Source organism: Rhea americana, unplaced genomic scaffold, assembly GCF_003343005.1.
Source record: "Rhea americana isolate MKP2758 unplaced genomic scaffold, rheAme1 scaffold_12, whole genome shotgun sequence".
Lineage (NCBI taxonomy): Eukaryota > Metazoa > Chordata > Aves > Rheiformes > Rheidae > Rhea > Rhea americana.
The window spans coordinates 4,796,235-4,808,732 of record NW_028185261.1 but is presented as its reverse complement, the minus strand read 5'-3'; the positions used below and the strand labels follow the sequence as shown (position 1 = coordinate 4,808,732).

Below are 12,498 nucleotides of genomic sequence, written 5' to 3'. Positions count from 1 at the left end.
TAAGTGGGTTAATAGCTTTTTATACAGAGGGAATTAGTGTTAGTTGATACAGTTGTGCTCAAATACTGTAAGCACTAGGAATCATAAAAACTTCTGTAATTAACAGGCAAAATAATTAAAACATTGTCTACGGGTATTTTTCTGGTTACTCACCTAGGACTCTGACGTTCACAAATACAGTCTTTTCTCCAGCTACATTAACAAGTGTCAATGAATATTTGCCTGAGTCATCACGTGTAGAATTGGGTATGACACAGAAGGCCATAGTGTCAACCAGGTCAACCTGTCCTTTTCTGATGACATTATCAACAACCATTCGCCTCCACGTGACTTTTGGTGCTGGGCGACCCCTAATAATAGCAAAAAGTCGAATAGGGCATCCTGCTCTGACTGTGACTAACTTTCTCATGCTTGCATCCAACTCAATCTCAGGAGGTTCTGAAAGATAGAATTAAACAAATAAAATGCAAAGTTGAACATATGAAATAAAATAAAAACAGAGCAAATAGAGATTGTATGTAATCATTCATAAAGAAGATGGGAAAAATTACCAAGTATTTCTTTAGGAGACACAGCTTCTTTCAGTTCAGCTGGACGGCCAAGGCCAACCTGATTTTGGGCAGAAACTCTGAACTCATATAACTGCTTCTCATCCAGGCTGGTGGCTGTAAATTCTGTATGAATAACTTGTGCAGCAACATTACATCGTTTCCATCCCGCTTCAGGATCAGCACCCTCAACTTTTGGTCTAATTTCCACGACATATCCAATAATTGGAGCACCACCATCATATACTGGTTTTCCCCAGCCAAGGGTAATGGAACTCTTTGTGCTATCAACCACCCTCAGGTTTGTAGGAGGACCAGGGGGTTCTGAAAAACACAATAAATGTTACAAATTAGAATAGATTTGAGCAATTAAGCAATTTGTTAAGTTAACATTAAAAAAACACAGTAAAATACTGCAGTATGGTACCTATTGGGTCTTTTGCTACTACAGGCCTTGATGGCAAGCTTGGTTCTCCAAGTCCAACTTCATTTTCAGCACTGACGCGGAATTGATATTCATGACCAGGGATGAGGTTTGTAACCTTCTTGCGTCTCTCTGGGATTGCAGTCTTAGTAACAGGAACCCATCTCAGTGATCGTTTCTCTTTCTTCTCTAAAATGTATCCTGTAATTGATTTGCCACCATCATATTCTGGTGGATTCCAAACTACAGTCATCTCTTCTTTGCTAACTCTAGTGACTTCTGGAGGGTCGGGGCGTCCAGGTCTATCATATTTAGTTTTTGCAATAATTGGCTGTGTTTCAGTTGGTGGACCGGTGCCCATTTTGTTCTCTGCACGGACTCTGAATATATATTCATTACCTTCGATAAGGCGTGTCACATTTGCATAGTTTGTCAGGACGGAAGATGAGTATGTAGACCAAACCATACGTTTGCTTTCACATTTTTCTAGGATGTAGTTTTGTATTTCACAACCACCATCATCTTCTGGAGGGTCCCAAGTAACAGTGCATCTGTCACTTGAAATGTCAGTAACTTTCAAGTTTCTTACAGGACCTGGTTTATCCAAAACAATAACAGTAGCATATGCTACAAAACTACCAGCTGTATTAGTTGCAGTAATCACGTATTTCCCACCATCACTACGCTTTGATTTTGTGAGAATAAATTTAGATGCATCAGAAGTTGTTTCAATTTTGACTCTTGGAGATCTGGTTAGATCTGTAGCATCTTTGTCTTTTGTCCATACAACTTCAGGCTGTGGTTTTCCTCTAAGTCCAGCCTCAATTCTAATTGTGTCACCTGCTTTTACAGTCAGCACCCCACTTAACTTCAAGTCTAGCACTGGTTTCTGCAGATCTTCTTTTACAACAACTTCAGCTGTTTTCACCCAGTCACTTTCACCTGCCTCATTCTTGGTTTGAACTCGGAATTGGTAAATTTTATTCTCAATACACTTATCTACCATGTAGTGTGTTTCCTTAATACTGCCTTTGTGCACCCTTTCCCATTCATCTGAATCTTTCAGTTTTCTTTCAACATGGTAACTTAAATTAGGGCTTCCACCATCGTAATCTGGTCTTCTCCATTTCAGATATACAAACGTCTTTCCTTTTTCTGCAATGTGAAGATTTTCTGGCTCTCCAGGCTTGTCAATAGGATTGATGGCAAGAATGGGAGTCTTGGTCTCAATGCAAGGACCTGGGCCTATTTTGTTTTCTGCACAAACTCTGAAGAAGTATTCATGGTTCTCTATAAGATTTGCCTTTACTAATCGTTTAGTGATATCAGAGGAGACAATCGACCATCCTCTCTGGTTTGGTTGTCGGTATTCTACTATGTAGTTTGTGATTTCTGAGCCACCATTATCTACTGGATTCTCCCAAGCAATTGTACAAGAATCTTTTGTGATATAGCTTATTTTCAGGTTCTGACATGGTCCAGGTCTGTCAAGTACATTAACAATGGCAAAAGCTTGAGCGTGGCCGCAGCTGTTCTTAGCTGCTATTATATATTTGCCATGATCGGATCTCTTGGCTTCTTTCACTTGCAATTCAACTTTAGGTAAATCATGAACTATTTCAACACGCTTTTCTTGGACTAGCACTTTGCCATCCTTAGACCACGTTATGTCAGGATCTGGCCGGCCTTTCACTTTCCCAGTAATATGAATTGTTTGGCCTACTCTGACAGTGATTATGTCTCGACAGGTCACATCTAGGCTTACTTCTGGAGGAGAAAGAATATCCTTTGCTAGTACAGTTTCTGCTAGTTCTCTTGGTTCTCCCTCTCCCACAATGTTGACAGCTTTTATTCGGAATTTATATTCATTTCCTTCTATTAACCCAGGTACTCTAAAGGCACATTGTCTAATGAGTTCATCTTTATTAATCCTATTCCACTGTGTAGTTCCAGTTTTCTGACACTCCACAATGTATCCCAGAATTGGGCTGCCACCATCTTTGAGAGGCTTTGTCCACACAAGATCAGCTGTTTCTCTGGTTTTGTCTTTTAATTTTGGATTAATAGGTGGCCCAGGAGGAGTGATAGGACGTGATGCTTTTATTGGATCAGAGCTTGGAGATGGTTTGCTTAAGCCCACCATATTTTCTGCTAAAACTCTGAATTCATATGTGTTACCTTCAAAGAGACCAGTGACTCTGTACTTCATATCAAGTATTGGTGCCTTATTGACACGAACCCATTTACCAGATGTTTCCCGACGCTCGAGTATATAACCAGTTATTGGTGTTCCGCCATCAGATTTTGGTAGGGTCCAAGACACTGTTGCAGCGTTTTCTGTAATATCATAAACTGTTGGTTTACCAGGTGGAGATGGTGGATCAAACATATGTTTAGCAACTGTTGGTTCTGAATCAAGGGGTGCACCAATGCCTATCTTATTTTCTGCTCTAACACGGAAAACATATTCACAACCTTTCTGCAGTCTTGGAATCTTAATTTTTGTGTGACTTGTTCCTGAGCTAACCACTCCCCAAGTTTCTTTCTTTGATTGACGCTTCTCAACAACATAGTTTATTATAGGACTTCCACCATCATCTTTAGGAGGACGCCAAGAAATAACCATATGCTCCGGTGTTACTTCAAGAATATTAATAGGACCAGTTGGTGGACCAGGAACATCCAAAACTGTAAGATGTAGAGCAACAGTTTTGCTGCCAGCTGCATTAGAAACTGTGAGTAGATATTCTCCTGTATCTTTTCTTATACAGTCTTTGATGGTAAGAACAGTTGAATAATTGTCAGTCTCAATCTTGTGTCTGCCTTCCGTTTTAATTTCAGTGCCATCAGTAACCCATTTTGCAGTGGGAACTGGAACACCTCTCATAATTGCAGGAAGTCTTACTGTGGTGCCAGCTTTAACAACAAGACCTTCAATTAACTTCACATCTAGTTCCACAGATGGAGGTACTGAAATTACAGAAAAATAGATAGAAATTACCGTATGGTTTTCAAGGGGATTACTTAAAGAAAGAGAGAAAGAATCAGTGAAACAATATGAGAAACTAAAAGTTACCTAGTTTTTCTTGACATTCTATTGGTATAGTTGTATCTGGAAGACTAAGACCAACAATATTTTGTGCTTTCACACGGAATTTGTAGATCTTTCCTTTTTGTAGGCCTGTAACAACGCAGTCTAACATGGGGACTGTCTGGAACTTAGTCCACTCCTCTGCACCATCTTCTTGATATTCCACCAAATACCCAGTTATCTCAGCACCACCATCACGATCTGGTCGATTCCAAACAAGGGAAACTTCAGTCTTGTCAACATCTACATGATGCAGATTCTTTGGTGGCCCTGGAGGATCTTTTAAAATATAAAAACAAAGTGGTTACTAAGATGGCCAGTCTACGGTATCAGAATACCATGAACACACGTGTACCAACAAGATCGACCAAACAAATCATATAACTGAACTTACGCAGTGGATCAATAGCTTTAATTGGCTTGAGAGTTTCCACATATGGACCTCTACCAAACTGATTCTCAGCTGCTACTCGGAAGAGATACTGAGTGCCTTCCATCAGATATTTAGCCATGTGACTGCGTTTCTTAGAGGATGCTGAGACAGGTACCCACTGTGCAGAAGCTACATCTTTTCTTTCCACCACATAGTTGGTAATGACAGAACCACCATCATCTTCTGGCTCCTTCCAAGTGAGGTAGCAAGAATCACTTCTAACTTCACTGATCTGCAGATTTCTGGGTGGACCAGGCTTATCTAATATTGTAAAAAAAAATCTATTATGTATTTGATAACAAAAGCATATTCTACAAGTTTGATCAATTTTCAAGAGAATTAATGTATTTCTTATAATTTTTAGTCCTTTCTCTACATAAACTGTGTATTTTGTGATTTCTTATAGCTTAGTTTATTAATATTTTCCAGGCATTCCTTTTTTTTCCCCCTTAATCTTTAATTAAATAATTAGAAACATGCAGTATAGAAGGAACACCAAAAAGATTACCTAAGACAACAACTTTTACTGAAACAGTCTTTGAACCAGCTGGATTTTCAACAGTCAAGGAGTAAATTCCACCATCTTCATGGACAGTGTTACGAATTTCAAGCTTACTGCCAACTCCTGTAACCTCAATATCAGCTTTGGGTGAGACCTCATGATCTTCTTTCTTCCAAGAAACTTTTGGGAATGGAACACCTTTAATCACAGCACTAAGTCTCAGGGTATCTCCAGCTTTTACATGTTGTTCTCGGGCCATATTAGCATCAAGTATCAGCTCAGGAGGTTCTGGAATGAAAATTATGAGTCTTTAGAAAACAAGGAAAAAATCTTCTCTTAAGTAAACTTATATGATTTTATTATACTCACCAAGTCTGTCCTTTACTTCTACTGGATCAGGAACATAGGCTGGTTCTGATTCACCTGCTGCATTGACTGCCTTGACTCTGAACTTATAGGTCAAACCCCCAGTAAGTCCAGTGACTTTATATTTTGTTTCAGGACAAGAATCTGGTGTTAGATTAGCCTTTTTCCAGTCTTCGTCTCCAACTTTCTGATACTCGACAAGGTAGCCAATTATTTTGCTATTACCATCATGGCGTGGTGGTTGCCAAGACAAATCAACCGAATTTTTTGTTTTATCTACTGCTTCTGGATTAATAGGTGGACTTGGCTTTGCTATTTAAAAAAAATGAAAAAAAGGAAACTATTAAAATTGATTTGTAACTGATATGAAGAGTATATTAAAATTCAAATGAGAAAATTTAGTACTTTACCAATTGGATCTCTGGCAAAAATTGGCTTTGATGGTGGACTAGGATCACCAACACCAATTTCGTTTTCTGCTGAAACTCGGAATTCATATTCACAGCCTTCAAGGAGGTCAGGTACTTTGAACTGAGTACTGGGGAAAATTGGATCTTTGGTGACTCTGACCCATCTAGTTGCCATTGTTTCCTTCTTTTCTACAATATAGGTTGTTATTGGCTTGCCTCCATCATATGGTTTGTTCCAAACCACCACAGCAGAGTCTTTGGTAACATCCTTAATGATTGGTTGCTCAGGTGCATCAGGAACACCTGAAAAATAAATTATGAGTTTATAACGATAACAGATAGAGTAAAGATGAAAGTATCAAGGTAAAATAGTAAAGGAATGACATACTGAAACGGTCCTTGGCTTTCATCTCATCAGAGATGAGAGGATCACTTATGCCATAAAGATTTTCAGCATAAATTCGAACTTGATATTCTTTTCCTTCAAGCAGCTTAGGAATTTTGCACGTTGTCTTAACTGTAGCAGATGTAACTGGCATCCACAGGTCCCGGTGTGCATCCTTCTTCTCAATAATGTAATTTGTAATTTCACTGCCTCCATCATCTAATGGAGGCTTCCAGGAAACTACCATATGATCTTTATGAACTTCGTCAAATATAACAGGGCCTACTGGGGGTGATGGGCGATCTATTAAAGAAAAAATGAAACAAATTCATGCTTTTATATGAGCTTCAAATAATGACATAGATTAAACAGTGTCAATATAGTAAATTTATCATGCAATTAGAAACATGGCCTCATCATTTTATATAAGGAATCAAGACATCTATTCCTCTTTAGAACTTGTTTGAGGAACTGGATTTATTAATTAATGCTTATAACATGTCTGGTGGTTAACATTTTATACACTGTGTTGACATTCTCTGAATGTGAAAACATTAAATTATTCGTGGTGAATTAGCTAAGCCGCAAGTTAACTTAAGTATTCAAAATCAATAAATAGTATTTCAGCATGACAAAGAGGGCAGTAAATCAAAATATTGTTATAAAGAATACATTTTAATTTTTACATTTTATATAATTCAATGAATTCTAATCTCTATAAAAAAATAAAGACAAATCAAATCAATCAGTAAAACCTACCAACAACATTAACTTGACAAAATCCTTTTCTTGATCCTGTGCTATTCTCTACAGTAACACAGTATTTGCCTGAGTCTTCACGGACAGATTTCAATATCCCCAAGCAAAGAGTTGTAGGAGTTGTCTTGATCTTTATACGGCCATCTTCTTTCACAACAATATCATCCTTTAGCCAAGTAACCTTTGGTGCAGGCTTGCCTGAATAACGTCCAGTCAGGCTGAAAGCTTCACCAACCCGAACAATAAGCTTGTCTCTAAAGTCAAGGTCAAGTGTTGGAGGAGCTGAAAGATCAAATTAAAAAGCGCAATGCCCCAAAAGGTCAGCAATAGTAGTAAGAAAAAGTAAGAAATCACTAAATATGTCTCTATTTTCAAAACAAATTTGAAAAAGATACATACCAATTTCATCCTTGCATGTGATTGGTTTTGTGCAAAACGATGGCTTGCCTTGCCCCACAATGTTACAAGCACTCACACGATACTCATAGGTGTCACCCTCTTTCAAGCCTTCTATAGTGTATTTCCTGTCAAGCATTTTCTCCTTTGTAACTCTGTGGAACTTCTCTTTTCCAATGAGACGGCTTTCTAGAACGTACATGGTGATATCCGAGCCTCCATTGTATTTTGGAGGGTTCCAAGTCAATGTAACAGAATTCTTGGTAACTGCTTTTACCTCCAGGTCTTCTGGACGGTCAGGAACAGCTGTGAAAAAAACACAAAAATAGAGTAAGTGCATTTTTATACAGATTCATCTCATGTGACAATAGTCCAAACCCCCAAATATACTTACTTATTGGATCTCTGATGACAAGCTCTTTTGGTGTCTCTGTGAATGGACCCATGCCAATTATATTCTCAGCTGCGATTCGGAAGAAGTAGGCTTTTCCTTCAGTGAGTCCCTGAACAGTGGCATTCTGTCTTGTAACCGTGTAGGTTACTGGAGTCCAAGCTCTATGGTCAGATTCACGTTTTTCAATTATATAGTTGGTAATAGGAGAACCACCATCATCTTCTGGAGTAAACCATGTCAATTTGCAAGAGTCGTTGGTTAGGTTCTCAGTAAGGAATGGCATACCAACAGGGCCTGGCACATCTAAAAGCAGTGAAGAAATGAAATACTTAAGTGTACATGCTGAATGTTATAAAACTCTACTTGTTCACAAGCACTGAAGTTACTATTTACCTAGCACATCAACAATAATATTCTTCTTCCGTTCTCCACCTGCATTTTTAGCAAGAAGAGTGTATACACCCTGGTGGCTCCGTTTGCAATTCTTGATGACCAAAGAAGAACTGATAGCTGTTTCTTCAATTTTAGCTTCTTCTGGTAAAGCTCTGTCATCCCTGCTCCAAGTGACTGTTGGAGTTGGTTTTCCTGAGACATATGCTATGATCCGAATTACTCCTCCAGCATGAACAACAATTCTGTCCCTGACACTTGCATCCAAATTAATATCAGGAGCCACTATGAGAGATAAACAAAATATTTCAATGAATTTCATTCTTTTTTCCAATTTGACTTAGAAATAATAAAAATGTAAATATAAATAATAAATACCAAGTCTGTCCTTCATTTCAATAATGTCTTTAACTTCTCCAGGCTCTCCTATGCCAGCAGCATTCACTGCTCTAACTCTAAATTTGTAGAAACAGCCTTCTTTTAATCCTGCCACAACAAACTTGGTTCCTCTAATTTCTTTGTCTTTCACCTGGAAAAAGATATTATAACATCAGGCAACATCAAAGTATCCTCAATTTCTTTTTGATGTTTGGAACAAATCTTAGATCAGATACCATTGGACATTTGCTAGCACACAATGCTCTTAAGCATAAAGGATCTAGTTCACATAGAATTGTTCAGGGACTGTGTAAAGAAATACAGGATAGGGACATATAAGCTACTCTTCTAAAAATTCACCTTTTTCTGATAATTATAGCAGGTAAAGAGGCTACAGTAGTCTGATGTCTCAGGAAGAATGGCGTGTGTTACTGGACAAATAAATTCATATAAATGAGAGTGGGGATAAAAATGAGTTGTTTGGTCTTTTCCAGACCCCCTGTATGCAACCCGTTTACCTGGAAATTGTGCCACAGATTTAGGTATTACCTAGAATGCACCAAGTGTTTGTAGAGATACACAAATAGACAAGGCATTCATCAGTTAAATTTTYGGTAATGCATTACTGAAAAAGTAGGGAAATGTAGGGATGTATTAGTTGCAAATAATTGGCACAGCCTCATAGCAGTGGGACTCCTTACTTTTATGCCAGATCTAACTTGTTCCTGCCTTCTGTTCTTTTATCACTGATTGCCTGTATGCTTCATCACATCTTTAAGTACGGAATTAAAAATTTTTAAACTTAGGAAACTGCAGTGTTAACTTGGTACTCAATTACTTACTTTTAAATTTGGTCTTATATTTTAAATATAAAAAGATAAGTATTGTGCAAAAATATTGATGTATAGAAAATACCCTGTATAATGAAAGTTTGTGGAAAATAAATCTGATGGAATTTCTTTAGATAGAGACACAGAGAGAAGAAATGCAGATTCTATTATAGTATTCCACCTACCCTTTCCCATTCTTCCTTTCCTTCCTCTTTATACTCAACGATGTAGCCAGTGATCCTAGAACCACCATCCTTTAGTGGTGGAGCCCACTCCAAGTCTACAGAAGACTTTGTCCAATCAGTCACTTTTGGAATAGGCGGGCCAGGTGGGGCTGCAAAATATTGTCACATCATTACAGTATTACATATATTCTGTGTTTTCCTTAGAACATTTTCAAATTCAAAAATAGGAACCTAAGGTATTTACCAATAGGATCTCTGGCAATTGCTGGATCAGATGGCATGCTTGGTGGACCAACACCAGCTGCGTTAATAGCTGATACACGGAACTGGTATTCAGAGCCTTCAATAAGACCAGTAACTTTGTATGAAACACCTAGCGTCATAGGTTTGATAGGATCACGGTTAACCCTGGTCCATCTCTTCCCAGTAGTTTCTTTGCGCTCCAACCAGTAACCAGTTACAGGGGAGCCACCGTCATACTCTGGTTCTTCCCAGTTTACGGTCATGGAGTCACGTGTTATACTGCTAACTGTTGGCTTGTCACATGGCCCAGGAACAGCTAGGGGAAAAAAATTACACACAGTTTGTAAAAATGCCAAAAGAAGGTGGAGGCAGCTAGCATACAAAACAGGACTATGCAGACTATGCAGTTTGATAAGGTGATCAGCCATCTGCATGAGACTTCCTCCCTCTTTCACCTTGCCATTCCTCCTCTGGTATGTATATTGTGCAACATAAAATACCTGCCCCGTAAGCAATGATTGTCAAGAATTAATTTTTCTTGCTTTCCTGAATCAGTACCTTTTTTTCAGTGGCCAGACTAACCTTCCATGTTTTAGGGAAGATTTTTTCTTGTCAGACTTACTCTACATAAAAAAATCTAATTTCTTTAATTCCCTCATCTTCTTCCAAAATTGAAGACAGCAAATTGTSTCTTCCAGAACTATAAGGTCAATAGTGTCTCAGATGTAACGGAATGAGTCAAATCTTATCAAATTAATTTCTATCTATATATTCTAACCATAAAAAATGGAAATTGTATTTTAATTTATAACAAGGAGAGAAAAAATATTTTAAGCACTCTGAGTGCTTTAGAGAACTAACAATGCTAAAATTCTTCAAGGTATTCTAGAAAATGTACTGAAGTGAAGAGAGAAAAGCAGTAGTAGTATTTAACAGATGTTAAATGTTAAATGTACCAGAATATGAAAACAATTTAAGTCATCTGAAACCACAGTCCTACTTACTGAAAAGATTTCTTGCAGTTTCTGGTTCACTGTCTAAAGGTTCTCCAATACCATATTTATTTTGTGCCATAATGCGGAACACATATTCATGGCCTTCCATCAGCTTGGGAATAGTGAAGATACATTCCTTAGGTTCATTAGTAACGGGTACCCATGTCCTTCTATTTGCTTCTTTTTTCTCAATAACATAGTTTGTAATCTTAGAACCACCATCATCTAACGGAGGAAGCCATGATATTGTCATCTTATCAGCCAAAATGGATTCAAATTTAATAGGTCCCACTGGAGGTCCGGGACGACCTAAAAGATAATTTTTTGCAAAGAATTATTTCAAATGCAATTAAAATAAAGTAAAACATGAATGTAATATACATATGTAACATATAAAAGTTCTTGATATCTACCCAGAACATTTAGTCTCATCTCCTTGGAAGCAGTTCCCAGATTGTTTACTGCAGTTATAGTGTACAAGCCTGTATCACTTCTGCGAGACTGCTGAATCAATAAAGTGCAAGTATCTTCACTGATGAGTTTGTTGACGTGTTGATCATACAGCACTGGTGTTTTGTCATCTGGTTTCTTTGGAGAAGCTTTCAGCCATGTTAATGTGGGGAATGGTACACCCTTTATCTTGGCCACAATGTTAACATCTGTTCGTTCTTCAACCTCCATAAATTCTGTGAGTTCAATAGATGGTGGACCTACAGTGAAATATTGAAAAAATTTAACATAAAAAATGCTTCATAGTTGTAGACTGGAATTTGTATTCACTAGTGTGAATCAGTACTTACACGTCTGGTCTTTGACAACAAGTGGGCCAACAGTGGCTGATGGCCTGCTAGGACCAGCTATATTTACAGCTTTGACCCTGAATTCATACTCTCCACCTTCTACAAGATCCTCAACMGTAAACTTTGTTTCCTCCACGTCGCGTCTGTTGCATTGTTTCCAAGTCTCTTTCACCTCTCCAGTACGATCCCAGCGGAGACATTCAACATTATAATGTGTAACAGGAGCTCCTCCATCATTCTTTGGTGGTTTCCATGTTAAGCTTACTGTGTTCTTGGTCACAAGGCCRATCTTTAGCTTAATAGGTGGATCAGGAGGATCTTTATAAAGGAAACAGAAATGTGAATAAATCCATTGTACAGCACTGTCTGATTTTGAAGGGATCAAGTCAGTTTCATTTTACTTACGGATTGGATCCCTGGCTGTGGTCCGTTGGATAGTTTCTGCAGGAGGGCCAACACCAAAACGGTTTTCTGCACGTACCCGGAAGAAATACTCTTGGCCAGATATTAGATCAGATACAACGAAGGAAGTGCTTCCACAGTTTGCATTGACTGTTGTCCAGGCTTTCCCATCAATTGTTCTTTTTTCTATAACATAGCCTCTGATTCTATCTCCACCATCATCATCTGGCATTTTCCAAGAAAGTTTGCAACTTCCTCTTGTGATATCACTTACTTTTAGGTCTTTTGGTGGACCTGGGACATCTGTTAAGGCAAAAGTACAACAGAAACAATTTTACATAAATATATAGAAAAATAAGAATAAAAACTCTTATTTGAACACTTCAATATGTGTAAGTCATACCAAGGACATTGACTCTGACATGAACAGTTTTTTGTCCGGCTTTGTTCTTTGCTGTAATACTGTATCGTCCAGAATGACTTCTGTTGCACTCGGGGATGGTAATCAGTGAACGTGTATCAGTTGCTTCCACCTGTGCATTATAGAAAGATAGAGAAGTTACAGAT

The 12,498-nt window shown here is 38.1% G+C and overlaps 1 protein-coding gene across 1 annotated transcript in view; it reads right to left on the bottom strand.

The window, feature by feature from the left end:
• Positions 1-12,498, bottom strand: part of LOC146600541 (titin-like) — a 242,582-nt gene that overhangs the window by 55,641 nt on the left and 174,443 nt on the right. Inside the window, exons 228-248 of the mRNA XM_085321165.1 lie at positions 12,335-12,464; positions 11,935-12,234; positions 11,530-11,847; positions 11,143-11,439; positions 10,739-11,038; positions 9,736-10,050; positions 9,492-9,640; positions 8,477-8,627; positions 8,102-8,383; positions 7,709-8,011; positions 7,318-7,620; positions 6,919-7,200; positions 6,163-6,462; positions 5,775-6,077; positions 5,368-5,676; positions 5,005-5,286; positions 4,458-4,757; positions 4,049-4,342; positions 976-3,942; positions 552-872; positions 154-438 (exon numbers count right to left, since the gene is read on the bottom strand). Of these exons, the coding sequence (XP_085177291.1) occupies positions 154-438; positions 552-872; positions 976-3,942; positions 4,049-4,342; positions 4,458-4,757; positions 5,005-5,286; positions 5,368-5,676; positions 5,775-6,077; positions 6,163-6,462; positions 6,919-7,200; positions 7,318-7,620; positions 7,709-8,011; positions 8,102-8,383; positions 8,477-8,627; positions 9,492-9,640; positions 9,736-10,050; positions 10,739-11,038; positions 11,143-11,439; positions 11,530-11,847; positions 11,935-12,234; positions 12,335-12,464 (8,491 nt within the window). The remainder of the gene's footprint in view (positions 1-153; positions 439-551; positions 873-975; positions 3,943-4,048; positions 4,343-4,457; positions 4,758-5,004; positions 5,287-5,367; positions 5,677-5,774; positions 6,078-6,162; positions 6,463-6,918; positions 7,201-7,317; positions 7,621-7,708; positions 8,012-8,101; positions 8,384-8,476; positions 8,628-9,491; positions 9,641-9,735; positions 10,051-10,738; positions 11,039-11,142; positions 11,440-11,529; positions 11,848-11,934; positions 12,235-12,334; positions 12,465-12,498) is intronic.